Source organism: Sinohyriopsis cumingii, chromosome 15, assembly GCF_028554795.1.
Source record: "Sinohyriopsis cumingii isolate HCF-2022 chromosome 15, ASM2855479v2, whole genome shotgun sequence".
NCBI classification, from domain to species: domain Eukaryota; kingdom Metazoa; phylum Mollusca; class Bivalvia; order Unionida; family Unionidae; genus Sinohyriopsis; species Sinohyriopsis cumingii.
In genome coordinates this window covers 78,232,767-78,253,178 of record NC_142975.1, presented here as the reverse complement: position 1 = coordinate 78,253,178, position 20,412 = coordinate 78,232,767, and the positions used below count along the sequence as shown (strand labels likewise).

Sequence of the window (20,412 nt, the reverse complement as noted above, 5' to 3'; positions counted from 1 at the left end):
TATATATATATATATATATATATATATATAAAAACATAAGTTTACCAAAGACATATTAAAAAAAAGCACGGAGTATCACTAATTTACATAATACAAATTATTTTTAACAGGAAATTCTGGATAGATAAATAAAATTAGTTTAATATCAATAATTCCAAGGTAAAACATTTGTCATGAATATGATCTGTTTGAAACTTTGAGAGAAATATATGATGACGCTTACGGGTAGACATGGAACTAAGCTTAATACATGCTCGGTTCTATTATTTGTATCAGAACATGTATTATTGGATGTACAGGAAGCTTTGACGGAACATGATTATATTAAAGATCATTTTATGGTGATTATTAACTGTGAATTTCAAACATTATCAATAGAAAAATGTTTTTGGTGGTCTGAAAATTCCATTTCGAAGATGTACCAATTCCTGCTAAATAAACTGTACATGATATTGCAGAACAATTATGTGGAAGACGCACTTGATTATTCACACAATAAACGTCAAATATCGTTTGTGATAACGGACACCTTATGTTTTGAAAAGCTATTATTAGAGAAAGTGATGAGGCATTTTAATATGCTCCATTTAGGAAAGGTAAGCACGTTATAATGGACGTACAGTTATGAGACGAAATTAGATTAGACAAAGATTTTGAAACTTGTAATTATTCTCTAAAACTGAATAGGAAATATGAAGAGTTAAGGAAATGCAAGAGAAAATTTCTGTGAAAGGTTTCAATATTTTCACCAATATATCACGTTTAAAAAAATATATTAGTTTGATCCTCGTTTATGTGAAATCCTTTTGACCCCATCGCCTATTAAAAGTTCTTTAATGTTATTTATCTCCTGTGTTTAACATATATCTTTATGTTTGTCAGCTTTTGGCTTTTGGTATACAAGTACTTATTCCCTCATTCAGTGTCGATGAACATTCCCCTCTATTAGAAACATAAGTATTGGATATGAAAAGAAAAGAACATAAAACAACCATCCAAGGAAGAAAAAGAAAACCTTTAGAAAACTTAGCATTATAACTATCTGAACCAAGAATGTTATTGTCCGTCATATGCTTCAAATGTTGTATTGCTTCCTGATAAGACATATGCCCTTCTTAAGATAGCTTCCGTATGTTATCTAGCTTTGAAATATCCGCATTAATGTTATTAGAAAGTTTATTTAAACTAATATAACCTAATTTCGTATATTCCATGATTTCTTGTAAACTTTTATCTGGAATTGTTGTCTCAGACTATAATCCGTTAATAACACATGCATTAACTTGATATTATAAGTTCTGTTATCAAGGGAAGAGAAATGCTTAGCAACTCTTTCGCCATTTTCAGTACATTTCACTCTTGAACTGGTCTTAACCTGTTGTATAATGTAATGTTTACGATCGCAAAAGACACAATTCCAAATATTGATATTACTAACATTGAGAAATACTTCGATTAAGGTGCTTCGCTCTATAGCAAGGATATCATACATTTCATTTTTTACATCTTAGAGACTTGATTATAAAATGGATACCAACTTTTATAATCATATCAAAGCATGTGATACAGTAAATAATTGCATCTCTTCATCGTTTTACATACGCCGGGGATGTAGGCATGGTGATCCATACCTCCATTTATTTATATTCTGTGCAGAGATCTTTGCACATAATGCAATAAACGTCAGTAAGAGAGATAATTTAATATTAAAATTAGATATATAAGTAAATTATTAAATTAGTATTCTTATATAACTTGATAGAATCGCAGTTGTCAATGGTTTTTAAAAAAATCTACTTCTATCATCAGAAAACGTCAGTATGAGGCTAACAGAAAACGAATCCCTTTAGATCACTGCATCGACTCTAACATACTGGACAGCAGGGAAATTCCTACCTAAAGATGTACGTTGCACAAGTGTTTGCTCAAAAGAAAGATGATTGCCAAGAATTTCTTCTCTCACATATAGACTAACAAAGCTTTCATACGGTGGATACCGATTACTATATATATATATATGATGTGAAACAGTTATTCATACAAATAAGGTACACATAAGAAAAGACTGTTGCATTATGTTACTAACATGAATACTGATCCTTTACATCGTAAGGAATGGCCCAACATGTATATTGGGTGATTCCATTTTCTCTTACGGTACTTTACATAGCCCCAACAACCCCATCCTACCAATGAAACAGTGATCGGAAGAGTGTCAGATCCCCCCAATCATATGCTATCTGACCGTCATTTGCGATATTGTTCAGTGAGGCACTTAACTAGCTAATATATACAGCATATCGTCGTGTTGAGATATACAATTGCTTCCAGTCAGTTTCATTCAATTACTTTCATTCATTCTAAAGTTACTCTTAGTCATTCAGTTCTGATTTTGATCTTTGGGGTATCAGCTCGGTTCAGGTACGCGACACATTGACTTGCTGGACGCGAATATTATGCATATAACTTTTGACCATCAGTTCTTAGCTTGGCCTATGGTGGACGTATCTCTTTGAAGCACACGAAACATTCTCTTAATCCGTTCAAAGAATGGACATGAATAATTATTATATTACCTATGAAATTCAATTAAATTCCCTTTATCGGTTCCAAAGTTACAACGTTTCGTATTCAGACTAACAAAGGCACGTGGGATTTCTATATCCGTGCATGTTCCATCAGAGGATAAAACAAATTGAAAAATAGGACGCAGTGGTTTCCCGTACCCAAGAAAAACACAAAGCCACACCAAACAAAAAAATGGTGGCAGAGTATGAAAAGTATGGAAGGAAATCATTGCTTTAAAAAAAAAAAAAAATACTAGACTTTATTTCTTTATTCTGCATATTCATTTAAGAAAGTATTTAGCGGATTGGACGTATGAATAGCGAAAGGTAGCATTGTCTGAATATGAGTGCATGGATAAGGGTCATCTTAAATTTAGTTATGTTTATTTCTTTGATTTGTTCATCCTCAATTTTTTAAAAAGCTTGCTATTTCTATGTTTTTTTAATTCAAAATCTTGCATAGATAAAACCTATCGGCTTTCTTTGCATGCACTTTTCCATAGCGTATTTGATTATTTAACAAGTAATCAAATAATTGTATTTTTCAGATCTCCCACCCATGTGAACCGATCCTAAATGCATCACTCTGCCAAGTTCGGACGTAAATGGAGATATATTCTACGTGTCTAAAAAGGAAACATTTAGTGTTCGCAAGCAATCATTCTTTGTTAAAATGGAGACTATTCGTTCCCTCCAAATAATGTTTTTCAATGATTGTGGAATAAATGGTCGTGGAAAAAACAATATTCATTTTGCAAGAGACAGGTTGCATATCGTTTTAGCTAAGCATTGACTTGGCATTAAGTTGAGGAAACTTTTCCTTATTCTTATGGAAAATGTGACCTATTCACAAAATGGATATATTTTTCAAGGATAATTTAGCCCAAGAACGAAGCAAGATAAGTATTTCTCTCACTGTTTTCTTTATCGTTTTATTTGGGGGCATATTCTTGTTTTCCAACTGTTTTTTAAAAATTACATTGAAATTTAATATCAGTCTTTAGAAAGTAAACTACGGATAACCTTTTCAGTTAATATGTTAGTATATAAGAAAATAAACTGGATTAAAATGGTCAGTGGTCAGCGCTGAGGTCAAGATGGCAACATTTAGAAACAATGAAATCCTCGGGGTATTTGATTAAATTGTTTTATCAATTCATACAATTACTTCACAGACTCAATATCCTAACGTCGCATTCAGTGTGAGAATATTAATTATTGATTAACGTTTTATATATAGCAACCATAGTTTGTGGATCTGACACGGAAATGGCATGAACCTTTAACAAACGGCTTAAAACCTCAACAGTAAAACCATCTAAACTTGGACTTTTATTATCTTCCAATTGTTTTAAGCATCTAAATGTTTCCATACAAGATATATAGTTCCATCTAATGATAGTTTCTTCAAGTTTTATAGTTTGTGGATATCAATATTATATCAGTATTCTTAAGCATTCATTTGAATTGATATATTCTACTTTTCTGGATTTGTACAAATTCTCCAAAATAACTCTTTGTTTCTTCAAAAAATGTTCTTTTGAGTTATTGCCTGCGTCCTTTATTTTGATCACTGTACTGACATAATTGATTTTCTATGGGTGCAGAAAAATGTTTCAATCTTTTCTCAATTCGCAACTCTTTTTGCTATAGAACGGATCAAAACTCCATTCATTTCTTCCTCCTCTACTCCATCAGCTCTTCCTTTTTCCTCTTCAGCTCTAGTAAACTTGGTCACGTTTCGCAATCTTTATCTAATTTCTAAATTTCCTCCAATAACCGTTCTTGTTGAAAAGTCTACCTTTTGCATATGGCAAAAGACATCTTCATTCTAGTTGTAATGTTTCATAAAATACCTGATTTGGCGACCAAAAATTTAATTAAGTCATTTAAATATCACCCACAAGAATAATCTGATATATAAGTAATCTATAGCATTATTGTGAATGCTTAATATATAGCACGTATCTGTGTATACGCATGAGAGTGTGTGGCGTTAAAGTAAGCGAACATATGTAAAGATGAGAATCAAATCAGTTTGAGGTAATGCCCAGTTCAGGTGGAGTTGTGGGTGAAAATGTGTATTTCCTGACAACTTATTTTCAATATAAAAAAATGTTGGTTCTCTTATTCCATACAAATTTGTTTTACTATGCTACGCTTCGACTAGTTAGCAATTAAAAATTACTGAACAATATTGATATCCTCAAAAGAAGAAAACATTGCTTGCAATGACTTTTATATTTTAGGCATACGATTTGACAATATTGGCTATACCCCAGCCGAAACAATTGATATAACCTGGCTATTTTTCTATGTTATTGACTTTCGACTTTGTATTGATTATTTCTCTGATTTGATGTAAGTGTACAAATTTGCATGCAAGGTCACTTCTGAAAATACACGATTATATAATACTGATCTACAGTTTCTTCTTCTCTTGCGTGATGAAATCTCTGCACATATTAGACATGACATTTGGAAAGTCCTTTCATCCACACTGAAGACCCTTTTGACCAGGCTAGCTGGAAGGTATTAACATTTTTAGATGGCATGTTCTCAATTTTCGAAATGCAAACAATGTGCTAGATATTTTCCTGAAGCTACAAATTTGGTTGGCAATTTGAGAAAACATATTACATCTCATGGGCATGTGAATGGGCCTCCTTTGCTCAACTGCACCTAGTGCTAGGCGTTTGCTAGTTTAGCTAAATGTAATTTTGAAATCAAAGTACACAGCATTAAAAGTGGTAACCTGGGTTATAAAAAAAACTAATTTTATATATTAGCATTAAGGATCACAAAACGCCTTCATTAACTTAAAAAAGCCAAAACAAAGATAATTCAGTCTGCAGTGACGAGAAAACATAGAAATATCACGAATTTACATAATGTAACGAGTATACGCTCTTAAAACAAATAACTGAATGGTAACAAGCGTTGTAAAATGCACTAAATATTTTTTAATTAGAATACAATGTGAAAATAAAAAGAATTTATATTATTGAGAATTAAATCCCAAACTAAGTATAGAATTACAGAAACAAGTCCTAATAACAAAAGTTTACAATACATTTTAGTGGAAAATTTTTAAAAAGCCCAACTCTGACTGCGGGTTATGTGTCTGTGATGCCTTATACTGTGGTGTTGTACCAAAAGTCTTTTGTTGAAACACAGCAATCTCATTCATGTTTCAATTCACTCTAAATCCCAGTGGATGTCTATCTCCAAGAATATTACGTTTTATATGAGCACTCTGTATTTCCAGAGAAAAATTACTTAAATAATTTGAAAACTTAAATTCCAGACCAAATGAATTAATTCATTCTACTAGATCTTAAAGCACCGACTAATAATTTTCCAGAGACAAGATTATATAGTACACTACTTGACATCAGGTCACAATTAGAATTTTTATTTAAATGAAAAATTACCTATTGGAAAAATAGTCTATAAACTTATTAATACTTCCAAAACAAAAGTTAGTTATAATTAAAAATTCCACTACTAAAAATATAATATCTAAGCCTGGAGTATGCCTATTACACCTGGGGATTCTCAATTACCTAGATTCACACACAAATAAGCATGTTTACTTCAATTAATAATGATAATATAATACTAAACACATGCACTAAGAGAATATTTTTGCTATGTATTAATTGCTTACAGAAAAAAGTAATAAATTTAGGTCAAGTGGAAAAAAGTTGAATTTGGACAAGGTCAACTCTATCATGCAATGTTACAATAAAATGGCACATAATGAAATAAAAACGATTTTTAAAAAAATAACCAACAAATAAAGAAGAAGACATTTTTTATACAAATAAAGCTTTATTTTAGTTATTAGTCAACTATACGTGTAATAAAGATGTTTATATAAGATGATATCTAATGAATGTCACAAAGTATACAAGAAACAATACAATATTTCTACACGTGAAAGTGCTTCAGCTATTAAATTGTCATTTTAATTTAACGTGTTTGATGTTAATATTATATCCCTGCAACATCAAAACTCAACCGAAATGTTCTCTGGCTTTTGCAATGCATCTTTCGAATGAAAGTAAGGGGGTTGCCATCACTAAATGCATTAATCGGAGAGGGGGCTGAACTAATATAGACTTCAAAGTGATTCCATCCCAGTATCAAAGTCAAACATTCCTTCTCGTGTATGAAATAATTCATATGATGCATGTTTAATTTCTTAGAAGAAAAAATCATTGGATGATCTACACCATTTTTAACTTCCGTAATCAGTTCTACACCAAGCCCAACATCACTTGCATCAACAGACACTTGAAATGATTGACTGAAATTTGGAGTTTAAAGACCTTTTAAGTAAAGCCTATAACTTATCAAGATTCTCCTGACATTTTTCAGACCAACAAAAACTTGGTTTTTATTGCTCAACAAACTTCTCAGGGGTTCAGCAATAATGGAAATATTGGAACAAAAATGTCCAATAGTATCCAGCAATACCCCATAATCGAATCATTTGTTTTCACTGAGGGGCGCAAGGAATTCAAAGATAGCCTTGTCCTTACAAGATATAGCTTAATTTGTCCATGTCCTACGAGATGTCATAAAAATGTAACAGAAGCATTGCAAAAGTCAAGGATGAATTGTCAAATTTTTATCAGTGAGTCCGTCTAAGAATGTTCAAATTGTCTCTAATGGATCTTTCTTAGGTGCCATTGTAGATGATGCCGTCATCGATGAAAGCATCAAAATTATCTAGGCCAGATGTAATCATGATGATTAGACATTGAGGCGCAACTTTTATCCAAACGGCATCTTTTTATATTGATAACTTCCATCTGGAGTGAATAGAATTGGCAAGAATCCTTTAAGGTCAAATTTGGTGACATACATTGCATTTCAAATTTTATCAATGCAATCTTCGTTTCACGAACATGGAAATGAATGTGATTCAGTAAATCTTTGTACCTTTTGACAGACAGTGCACACGCGAAAAGTATTATCTGGTTTTGGAAAAAGTAATATACAGCGTTACGTAGTAAGTCTCTTTTAAACCGTAACAAGGAAAGAGCGAAGACAACAAGCTTTGTAAAAAATAACAAATAATGTATTTACCTAGAACAACAAGGTAAAAAAGAGTAAATTAATCACGCTTTCACAAATCAAATCCAAAATTATTCCGAGAATAATCCAAGAATTTAAAAATAGAAATGATCGTAATAAAACGTCCTAATGTAATTGAGTTCGAATCCCCATGAAATACAAAATGGAAGGAGATGACATATGCTATGGTCAGTGTCGTACTAATATGTCAATAGTTCTTTGTTGAATCACAGAAAATAATATGTCAGTGTTTGAAGTCTTTAAATTTCGATAATTGTCCTTGTTCAAGAATTAATTTAGAGCACAAAAATTTCCAGGGAAAAATAATCTCTTAGAATCCAAATAATTTGAAGAAAAATTAAAAATTAAACTCAAACTGGTCACAACATAACACACTGGAAGTATTCAGTATTAAGGCAAGAATAATAATTATTTCTCAAAACATCAATATTAAATCTAACTACTGCGCAAAACAGATGCCTGGATGTGGGTCAGTCCAAGGAAAGACCCAGAGTGTGAAACTACTGCTACATGTTATTTGTCACGTACTCTAAGTATAGCTTCTATTTTACTTAATGAATCTACTCTAAGAAATAATTAAAACAGATTTTAAAAGTCGTTTATTTCAACTCATGAATCAAGGTCAGGAACTAGGTCAGCATCAGATACACATCTATATTATTAGGGGTTAATGGAAAGCAATCAGGTCAAACTGAAATTCTGGAAAATGAATTTCGGGAAAATGTCAAATCCAGTAAACAAAATTACATTACAACAGCATTAATGAAATAAAAAAATGAAACTAACAAACAAACAATTAAATATAATTAAAAATAAATTAAATCAAATATACATAACACTTCCCCCATAAAGAAAAAGAAAGATTTATATAATAAAGCTTTCATTTTACCATAGATTCATTACACATGAGGTTTAAAAAATATAATAAGAACCTTTAAGAACTATATAAACTATGCATGAAATAATACATTTCTGTACACGGGAAAGTGTATCTGCTATTAAATTATCGTTTCCCCTGATCAGCCTGATGTCAAGATTATATTCCTGTAGCAACAAACAGACCTTGGTAGTCTTTGATTTTTAATTTTCATCTTACCTATGAAAGTAAGGGGGTTGTGGTTACTTAACACAATAATTGAAGAAGGACCTGAACTAATGTAAACTTCAAACTGTTGTAATGCCAATATCAAGGCCAAACATTCCTTCCCGAATGTTGAATAATTTCTTTGATGCTTATTTAATTTCTTAGAAAAATAGCACACTGGATGATAAAAACCATTTTCGTCTTATTCAATAAATACGCCTCCATCCCCAACATCACTTGCATCAAAAAACAGTTTAAATGATTGGCTGAAATGTGGAGCTGTAAGAACTGGTGCGCCTCAAAGTATGTCTTTAAACTTATTAAAAGCCTCCTGACATTTTCAGTCGAAAGAAACATGTTTTATTGCTCAATAAATTTGTCATGGGTTCAGCAATTATGGAAAAATTGGAACAAAATTTCCGATAGTATCCAGCCGTATCTAAAAATCGCAAATTTGCTTTTTACTTCAGGCACAGGGAATTCTGAGATAGCCTTGACCTTAGAATATATAGGTTTATCTTATCCATGTCCCCCAATATGTCCTAGAAAAGTTACATTAGTACGGCAGAACTCACATTTGGATAAATTAATTGTCAAACTTGCATCAGTGAGTCTGTCAAAGAATTTCCGAATTCTCGGTTAATGTTCTTTCCAGGTGTCGTTGCAGATGATGACATCATTGATGTAAGCATCACAAATGTCAAGACCAGAAGTGATCATATTTATTAGACGTTGAAAAGTACTTGGTAAACCCTTCACCCCAAATGGCATTACCCCATCTGGAGTCACGAATGCCGAAATTTTCTTTGCTATTTCCGTCAGTGGAATTTGCTACAATCCGATCAGAAAGTCAAATTTGGTGATATACCTGGCATTTCCGATTTTATCAATGCAATCATCAATTTTTTTTTAATGGAAATGATTCTGTTTTTGTCACACTGTTCACCTTCCTATAATAAGTGTACATACGGAAAGTTTTATCTGGTTTCGGAATAAATGTACATAGTGAACTCCAGTCACTTTAACTGGGCTCTATGAAATTATTCTCCAGGAAAAACAGAATTTCTTTTGTCAAGTGTTCCTGTTTGAGACGGTTCATCCTGTACGGGTGTTATTTCACAGGAGTGGAACTTACAATTTCAACGTCATGGAAAGTATTTTTGTAGGAACATCTGGAAATAAGTGCTCATATTCAAATTATAACTGTTTAAGTTCATTCCTTTCTTGTTGTTGCAAATGTGAAAGTTTCTGGTCCATATCATTCATAATTTCTGAATTCCGAAGATTTGTCGCTCCAAATCAGTAAGGTCTGATAGTATTCCTTCATTTAATTCTTCACTGAGTGGGACAGGTACAATTAAATTAATTGCATGTTTAACCTGGCTCTCTCAATATACTCCTTTAACATGTTTATGCGGGAAAGTTGTTTTTGTTTTTTGCCTCCCAGGAGTATTTATGATATAATTTAAATCATTTACTTTCGTTTTAGCTGTGTAGGGCCAATAATAATTGGCCTAAAGAGGAATGTTCTAGAGATCTAGAACTATATCACCAGGCTGAAAACTCATTTCCGTTGAGTTTTTATCATACCTTATTTTCATTGTTGACTGAATAGAGTGCAGATTCGCTCTTGCAACCTTACAAGCCTTTGACAACTTATACATAAAATTGGAAACATAATCAAGGAGATTAATTTCAGTATATTCATTAGAAAGAAGTTTCTCTTTCAACAACTTAAATGGTATACGCACAGTACGTCCAAAAAAACAGTTCAAAGGGACTGAATCCTAAAAATTCTTGATGTGATTCCCAAACAGGAAATAATAGTAAATGAATGCCATCATACCAATCTTTACCCGTATCAAAACAATATGATCGAATATTTTTTTTTCCAAAGTCTGATGACATCTTTCTAAAGCCCCTTGGCTCTCAGGGTGACACGCAGAATATTTGAAATGTTGGATGCCTAATTCGTACATAACTTGCTGGAAAATCCCAGACATGAAATTTGACCCTTGATCAGATTGGAAAGATTTGGGAAGGCCAAATGCAGTAAAAATTTATTAAAGCTTTTACGATTGATTTAGTTTTTATATTCCTCCAAGGAAGGTTGCCTAAGGAAACCTTGTTGACGCACACATTATGATCAACAAGTATTGGTTACCTGACTTGGTCTGAGGTAAGGTACCAACACAATATACCATAATTCTGCCAAATGGTTCTTCAAATGTAGGAATAGGGTGCAGATGAGTCTTAGGTATCTTCTGATTGGGTTTACCTATCATTTGACAAGTATGACAAGATCTACAGTATTTATAAAAATCACTTTGAATTTTGGCCAATAAAAGTGAGTCAATATCTTGTGATAAGTTTTATTAATCCCTGAAAGATCAATCAAAGGAATTTCATGACCCAGACTAAGTTTTTCCGGTCTGTGAGATTTTGTAACTACAATTTGATAGTTCACTGACCAATGGTCGCTAGCAGGTACATCGGGAGGTCTACATTTTCTCATAAAAATTCAATTTGTTAATGAAATAACAAATTGGTACTTCAGTGGCTTCAGTTTCGATAATGGTGCTTTGAAACAATCAGGAGATCTCAGGATATTTTTCCTGTTCGACGACAAGTTATTGTTGTGTGTCACTCTCATTAGAATACAAAGAATGAGTTGTTAAAAGAGGATCACTGTGATCAATTCTCTTTCATTGATCCAATGAGGAGTGATAGTGACCTCGTCACAAACCTGACTAATACATGTGTCAGCTAAAGGAATACTTTTCTTATCAACATCATTCTCAAGAGCTTTCTCTGCCATATCTCAAGTAACTGAACAAGCTGGGTATACATCATGCAATCCATTTTCAATAGGATCGACTTTTTGATCCAAACAAGGGTTGTCAGTTACAAGTGAATTAACCACAACCTTGTCTCCAGTTATGTCGTTGCCTAGTAATAAATAAATGCCATCAACGTGTAACGCGCATGCTGTTCCGACTGTCGCGGGTCCTGAAACTAAGTCTGATGATAATTTTACACAATAGGGAGGAACATTAACAAAGCCTCTTTCTACATCCTGAATAAGAACACTTTCATTAGAAGAAGACTTCTCAGAAAAAGGCAAAGTACCTGACAATAAAAGACTCTGAGAAGCTCTTGTGTCCCATAAAATTTTAATAGGGATAGATTGGCCCAATCACCGAAGAGGAAGAGTAATATAGACCCCTTCGAAATCAACAGTTCATAATTCTCCATAATAAAATCAGACTGGGGTTTATTAGAACCAAGAAATGTATTGCCTTCAAAACATGACCGTGACCATGACCTCTTAGAAATAAGAACATTTGGAATAGGTCTGTCTTGATTCTGATGCTTATTTTTCAATTTGTATCAATTAGAAATAATGTGTCCTTTCCTCCTACAATAGGTACACGTAGGAATAACTGCTCTTTGTCTCTTGCAAATTCGACATGAGTTTGTCCACTTTCACTTTTATAGTTTCTACATTTTTTTGCCGATAAGCCTCATGGACTAACTCATAACCCTTTAAGATGTATTCCTTAACAACATCATAATCAGCACTTTTTTGTAATGACATTGAATCGTAAATAACACAAACTTATCAGTGATTACACATTATAAAAATAGAGTTCAGTGATCCATTGTCCGTTTCAAATTTTCCGCTATTTTTTTAAAAACAAGGGAAATATTTGTCTACTTCTTTTTCTCTAAAAGGGGGCACTAACCTAATTGTCTTGGAAACATAAAAAAATAAATTTGTATCTTAAAGGGGAATGTGACTTCCCCTTGCCAGTTCTATTTCTTTTATTCTAAATTGATATTCCCTCTCTTCGTTCTCTCTTTGCATCTGTCTGTCTTTCTCTCTTTCTTCCTTATCTAATTGCATTTGTTCTTCATCTTTATTTTTCTAAAACTGCATTTGATTCTCTCTCTCTTCTGTAACTTCGTTTGTTCTTTTTGCAACTGCTTTCATCTTTCATTCTCTCTTTCTTCCTTATCTAATTGCATTTGCATTTGTTTTTCCTCTTCAGACGTTCCGGTTTCTTTAATTCCATCTTGCATTTTAATTTTAATTCCTTTCCTTTTATCTCAGAGTCTAATAGAGACTTACTGATTGAAACCAAAGCACCTTCATCCAAAACTAGTTGAATCAAATCATTTTTTTATTCAAAAGGTCTAATAGTTCCTGGGTATGATTTGCAAGAAAGATTTTCACTTTTGATGACACTGAAGAAAAGGATGCTGATTTATCTCAAGATTTCAAACTCGTAAAATAATACCTAGAATTTAACAAAAAAATTAAAAAACTAGGGGAATCCAAATTTCAAAAATCAGTTTTCTTAAATATTTTAGCCAAAATTCATATATCCCAAGAACGAGGGCCAAATTCAGTTTGTTACTTGTTTAGGCTCTTTTAAACAATAACAAGACAGAGAGAAGTCAACAACCTTTGTAAAATTTAACAAACAATTTATTTCCCTAGAAACACTAGTTCCCATCTCGCGCTACCTTTTAAAAACATGGAGTTGTCTGCCATGATGAAAACACAAACAGCATCAGGGAAACATGCGTGGTGTAATGAAATAAGATTTGCAGGACATTTGTTTCTTACATATTAGCATTACTATATACTTATACATACTGATACATAAAGATATTCACGTATGAGCGGAAACAATGACATAAACTCACCTCTTTGTTAACATTAAATCACACGCTGTTGTCAATATGGGTTTTCACGGTTGCAGCGCTTCTCACCATCCTTAGCTCTAATGCACATGCCAAGCCAACATTTCAGTTCCGGAGATTTCAGTTCGGGATATTACACAGTTCCACACTTGGTTACCGAAACGGCGTTGTAGCACTAAAATATAAGGCTCATAATTTAAGTCACCCACAAGAATAATATTGTATATAAGTAATCTATGGAGTTATTGGGAATGCTTATCATGTATCTGTGTATACGCATGAGTGTGTGTGGTTTTTAAGTAAGCGAACATATGAAAAGATGATAATCAAATCAATTTGAGGCACTGCCTAAAACACCAGTTCAGGTGGGGATATGAGTGAAAATCTGTATTTCCTTAAAACTTATTTTCAACATTAAAAGAAAATGTTGGTACTCTTCTTCCATACAAAATTGTTTTACTATACTATGCTTTGACTAATTAGCTATTAAAATTACTGGATATTATCAATATCCTCAAATGAAGAAAACATTAATTGTAATGACCTTTATATTTTAGGCAGACAATTTGACAATATTGGCAACACCCAGCCGAAACAAATGTTATACCCTGACTTTTTTCTTTGTTATTGACTTTCGAATTTGTGTTGATCACTTCTCTGATTTGAAGAATGTGTATAAATTTGCATACAAGTTCACTAAGGTATCTGCCGTTGAAATGCAACCTGAAAAGAAGACTAGGAATGTTTTGTGGGCATCTGGATTGCAAAAGCATTTATCCAAAGTATATGCTCATTATTTAGGTGCCCAATAAACCATCCCAATCTTTGGCTTATTCTTAAGGTTACATGTCTGTTTTACTTATCTTAAAAAGACTCTATTACCACAAACCTATCTATTTATATATATATATATATATGTGTTTCCCTCTCTGTCTCTGTCTCTGTCTCTCTCTCTCTCTCTCTCTCTCTCTCTCTCTCTTACTGTCTCTCTCTCTCTCTCTCTCTCTCTCTCTCTCTCTCTCTCTCTCTCTATATATATATATATATATATATATATATATATATATATATATATATATTACCCATTAACTCAATTTGTACTCAATATATATACAGATATACATATACATATATATATATATATATATATATATATATATATATATATATATATATATATATATATATATATATATATATATATATATATATATACATTCATGCTTGACATTTTCCATGTGCAGTTCTGGTTGTACATGAAACTTTAATGTTAATTTCGATCTGTCGATAACTGTGAAAAATATCTTACATTATAAATGGCACATTATTATATCCTTATCATTTGGGAATATGTTCATCAGATAAAAAGACATTTCAATACAAAAGAAAATAACATCCTCTCCCCCACCTACAGGTACTTGATTCAAGGGGAAAGTAAACACACATTCTCTAATTGACACAAAGTAACTAACTCGTGCAGGTCTAAATCTGACCCTTTGATGACTCTGTTTCACTTTTTCATACTATCTGCATTTACCACTCATAAGTTTATAGCACCATAAAAAACACACCACACCATTCCTGTATGTTGTTAGTACCTTAATATTTTGAATGGCCATTTTTATGCACAGTCTAGCCATTGTTTCATTTCTTGTACACTTTCACAAAATATGTACTATTTATTTCTGGTCTACCTTGTGCTCTGATAATCAGATGGTAGCATCAATACTTCCATCAGCAATAATGGAAATTAATTTACTCATTTAAAACTTCCCTAGCTTTATCAAATCTATCAAGACTTTATCAACAAACAGAGTAAGGTCCATTACCTGCATCTGTTCTTATAATTAATATGAAGATTAATACCGTTCTTCTCGTTTAGCTCTTTGGCTATTTCCATATCAGAAAATGATTTTTCATAGTTGCACAGCGTATGGACTGCCGAGGAAGGCTCTTTTTCTATTTTATGTTTCTTTTTTTTTTTATTTAATTTTAAAATGACCTTTCCAAGTGGAGTGTTAGCATGGGATTTTCTGTACATTTTGGATGTATTCTACATATACTGTGCTGCATATTCTTTATGGGATCAACATCTTGGGAGAGATGATTGATTAAATAAATAAGTAATATATGTATTTAGTTCATTTTTTATATAGGACATTTTGAAAAGAAAGACTGAAACTAACTTCATTTTGTAATTTCAGCTTCAGCTGGCATCTGGAATGTGCGGAAAATATTTGTACCCGTGTGAAACTAACTTGATCTTCCTTGATGAAAGTAAAAAGCAGGTACACCTGCCATAAGGCAATGTTTAGAAATAATTCACATGTAACATTGAATCGTTTACTTCTTTACATATTAGATGAAGTAAACATATGTTGTTTTATTTACATTGAAGATAATGATTGGAACATGGGTAATGTATTTTTCTTTCTTGACATTATTTGATACTGGGAAATATTTGATATGACATGCTTGCATTCTCTTTCGCAAATTTATTATCTGTAAGAAAAGGTACTTTTGTAAGTCTACTAGAGAGATTAAATCTACATTATCTGTGTTTATTCAGCATCTAAGGAATGGCAAATTAGTCAAGATTATATGGGAATAAAAATAGTTTACTTCTAAATGAACATCCATTTTGTATGAATGAATTGTCTTTTGAATTAAAATGATATTTGATTACATAAAAGATGGTGCATGTGGATGAACGTCATTTCTGTTCTCGTTAAGGCTACTGGAAAAAAGGGAGTAGGCATACTTGCAACTTTAATCTGAAAGGTTCTTAACCTTATCAACTGCGACTGATAGCACAAACACTGAATGTTTTAATTTCCACTATTAAGATGCAATATTGTGTTTGGTAGAATAATGCAGACAAGTAGTAATTGTTTTTCAGTCATCCAATACCTTTAATTATGGGGACTGGATAGGCTTGTCCACTCTACCCCACCAGCTGTCATGTGCGTCTCCCGAAAGACAAAGTCAACTCGGATTCTGCACTGTAACATATGTATTGATGTGTGTGAGTTTGTGACTACCATCAAAGCATTGGAAGTTGCAGTTTTTACAATACATGTGAGCTTCACTTGTATAGTTTATGCACACAATAAATATTTATTTTCAGAATAATGAGAAGGATGTCCTGCAGTGCCTCCTCCCACCCAGTAGAACACCAGTGTGTGCGCAAGGAAAGGACGGGGATTACTCAGAAAAAGGGGAAGTTGTGGCGGTAGATATAAAAAAAAAGAATCATTGTCTCTCAGGATGGTTTCGTTGAAGGGTAAAATATCTCAGGTACCTATCTGTGACAAATGAAGTACATATATATGGTATTCATTCTGCACTTATGCTCCAGATAAGCAGTGTATCCACATATGTCACACAGTTAAATCCCCATTTTTCTTCTTCCAGTATACATGTCACATATACAAGCATTTTTGTTTCACTTGACAGATCGATATTTCAGCGTATCTACTTGTGTAAACAGGCTGCCCATTTTACCATCAGGTCTCATATTGTTGTATGTGCCACTTGTACTATTGCTAAGTAAAACTAAACTAGAATATGTGTAGTATGTAAACAATCATTTTAAACCAGTTACATTTTTTGACATGGTCTTATGTCTGTCTGTTTGTTTCTTGCATAAAATCAAGCGTTTATATTCTATCATACTGTCGATAAAAATGTATGAAAACGGAGAGAAATAATCTGAAAGCTTCAAAGTCTGTTTTACAATTTAACAACCGTAAGATTTTTTCCATGTAATGACATTAAAAAATGTAATTTGTGGAGATGATCATTACCATGATTCGAAGTAATTTATTTAAGTGATAAAGCAAAAAGGATGAGATGTATGCATTATATCAAATGTAAATTGAAAGATGTTTCGCTGGTGAGTCAAGGTACATCAAATGTACAGAAGTTCTTGGTAAAGAGAGAGGGTCTTCAAGGATAATACGAGTGTACAGATCTTGATATTGTTTTAGAACATAAACAAAACTCCTTGTGTCTTTTTCGATTTTCAGTAATTATCATTTGAAACTTAAAAGTAATATAGCTTCACACACTTTTAATTTTATGAGGGAAATACCCAATATCATTCATTCCATGTACTAATAGTAGCAATTGTGCTTTTGACAAATATCTTGTGAATTCAGTACAGAATAATTTCATTCTCATTATTGTCACATCTTTGAACATGTGATGATGCTTAGTTATAATTAAGCAGAAACAAACGTACTTGTTTTAGAATCCTACTATTTATTTGTATTGTATTATGACCAGTTTATATATCTTTCACATTTTTCTTTGTAGGGTTCGCCGGGATCGGTTAGCAATCTAGGGGAAAGGAATAAAGAAAGCAATTTTCTCATTATTCAGTATGTTTCATTTATTGATAGTCGTCAGACGTGTGAAACATTCCAGAGCCATAATCAGGCATTGTTCTCCAAAGACCTTAATGGGCCACATGTTTGACTCTCCTGCTTTAGTGTGCAATCAATTCCTTTGACTTAATGGTATAATTACTGCATGTATTGTGCATCATTTTATATTCCAGCCTTTAGTGTAAAATTTACTTGAAAGTGCAAAAGGACTTAATGTGATATTTATGTTTTAAAACATATAGCTATTGCAAAGCCAGTAAATGTCATTGAAACCAATGTCTTCTTCCAGATACCAACATTAGGTGAGATGACTTTTGTTTCATTGTTCATTTCAATAGAGAGTCTGGTTGATTGCTATCATAACCCATTATTTTCAGACAATGCACATAGCATATCCGAGGTATAGTAGCAGTTTGGTTGATATTATAAGTGTTAAGTATCTGAGCACAATAAATTTCATTTTCCTTTTCAATGTGATTAAAGTTTGTTACTGTTCATCTTTTTCATTGTCCAAATGTGTCAAATGAGATGAGTCTTGGTTCCAACATTGCAAAGTTTTTGAACTCGTACAGGAAAGTGAATTTACTACAAACAGCTTCCAATTTCACTTGAGTTTTTCCATTTAATCAAATCAGGCCTCTGCTGTGGGCTAAAATCTATTAATCCTAAGTACCATGGCACATACTGAGAATCTTTGACCAGTATCTGGCCTATAACTATTCAATAGCTTTACTGTATGTTGGAGGAGCTAGGCAGGTTTTAAATAAGCCAGAATTTGGCTAAGGATTGCTGTTGTCATGCTCAGTGAGGCTGATAGAAACCAAATTTTGGATAAATGTACTCTTAGCCAAAATTTGGCTAGTGCCTGCAATGCCTCTTAGTATAACTCACATGTGTGGTTGTACAAAACCAAAATCTAGATAACTATGATTAGCCCAAATTTGGCTATCTGCAACATTGTCCCTTTCCATAATGTACATGTATGACTTTTAGACAGAAACCAAATCATGGATAAATCCATCCTTGGCCAAAATTTGGCTAGTGTCAGCAACAGCTTTTGGTAAAAGTTGCATGTGTGGCTGTTAGAATGGAAAAAGTTTAAAAGCTGTGTAATTCGCCAAATCTAGCTATCCACTTGTGTGTCTCGTACCATAATGTACATGTATGACCTTTAGGTAGAAACCAATTTTTCGAGAAATATATGTTTAGCCAATATTTGTTTAATAGCCGCAAAAACTATTGTCATAAACTGATGGTGTGTATCAAAGAAATAAAATACATTTTTGAATAAGTGGATGATTAGCCATTGTTTGGAAGGATTGAAATAAAAGCTTGGAATGATAAAAATAATAATGTTACTGTATTTCTTAACAAGTGTTTATACAGTAGACTCATGCTGTAGGGCACCCTTTTAATTGCAAGTCGAGTTTGGTAATAAGTAGTCAAAATCTGGTTTAGTGGCCACCTGCTCATAAAAAAGTCATCCTTTCCCTTTCAGTTTTCTATCAAGTTTGCCTGCATATGTTTTTGCTTCCATGGATCCTTGTGTACTGTGACCATGATTATCTAAGCATGATTCTTTTCCCATCCCTGAACTCTTCAACCACACTTAATAAGACTTGCTTGTAATCTCAACTGCCTGACAGATTTGAACAACTGCCTTTAATTGCATTTATTTGATATACAATTCAATTTATTGTAATCTTGCAATGTGCTATGTCTTACTAATCTGTTATCTATCCATCTACCTATCCATATACTTATACGTACTTGGCCAACTATTATTTCTTTTCTTTCTCTCCATCTGCTGCCTTCCTCTCTCATTTACTTTCTCTCTCTTCATTCTGTTGTATCATGCCTTTCTCTTAAATCCTTGCACATTACACTCATTTGTATATAAGGCCACTTATAAATAACATATGTGATCCTTATGTTGGACTTCTCATTGTTGCATGCCATTTTAAAATGTATATAATAGATTACAGAACTTAAGTGTAACATTAAAATTTAATGAATGACAAAATACCAAACCATCCCAGTGATTTTTATAAGATTTTTTTTATATACATAAATTCATGAGGTAAATTATTTATTTTACCTCCCTTTCTAATGTGTGCCAACCCTACCATTCATAAATGTGTAATCAGAATACTGTCTAGTGAATACACATTTACTGACCTGTAATCCATAGGAAATGAGTAGATTCACAAGAATAATACAACATTCCTATCAAATACCCACATTTTTAACAATACTAACATATGACCTTTAAATAACCTTATTTTAACTGTAAATTTAGAACTTTCTGAAATTGTTTTATTTCAGGCTATAAACTGATGAGATGACATAACTTGTGCACATTTAAAATTCAGTACACTTGACCAGCATGTTCCTGTATATAAATCTTTGTAAGGAATGCCTTAATTGGCTTTAACCTTCAGTAAGCCATAAACTAAACATGCAGCACAGAAATAAAGTACAGTACGGCTAACATGTATAATCTATTCAACCAACAAATTGTCTAGCAATAAGAATGTAATGAATGAAGGAGAAAACG

General features: G+C 32.6%; 1 protein-coding gene across 3 annotated transcripts in view; it reads left to right on the top strand.

Moving 5' to 3' along the window:
- The window catches only part of LOC149782132 (uncharacterized), a 28,067-nt gene extending 8,859 nt beyond the window's left edge, over nt 1–19,208 (top strand). The window contains exons 1-5 of one of the 3 annotated variants that reach the window (XR_016414239.1): nt 1,809–1,904; nt 3,116–5,099; nt 15,672–15,755; nt 16,595–16,764; nt 17,785–19,208. Coding sequence is in view for 1 of the 3 variants with exons in the window: in XM_089933575.1 (XP_089789701.1) it covers nt 15,690–15,755; nt 16,595–16,699; nt 17,785–17,946 (333 nt within the window). In the remaining 2 variants the exon portion in view is untranslated. Of the gene's footprint in view, nt 1–1,808; nt 1,905–3,115; nt 5,100–14,691; nt 15,756–16,594; nt 16,765–17,784 lie in introns of those variants that run through there. The other 2 variants (XM_089933575.1, XR_016414238.1) reach the window with 2 other exon arrangements.
- Nucleotides 19,209–20,412: the final 1,204 nt, after the last annotated feature.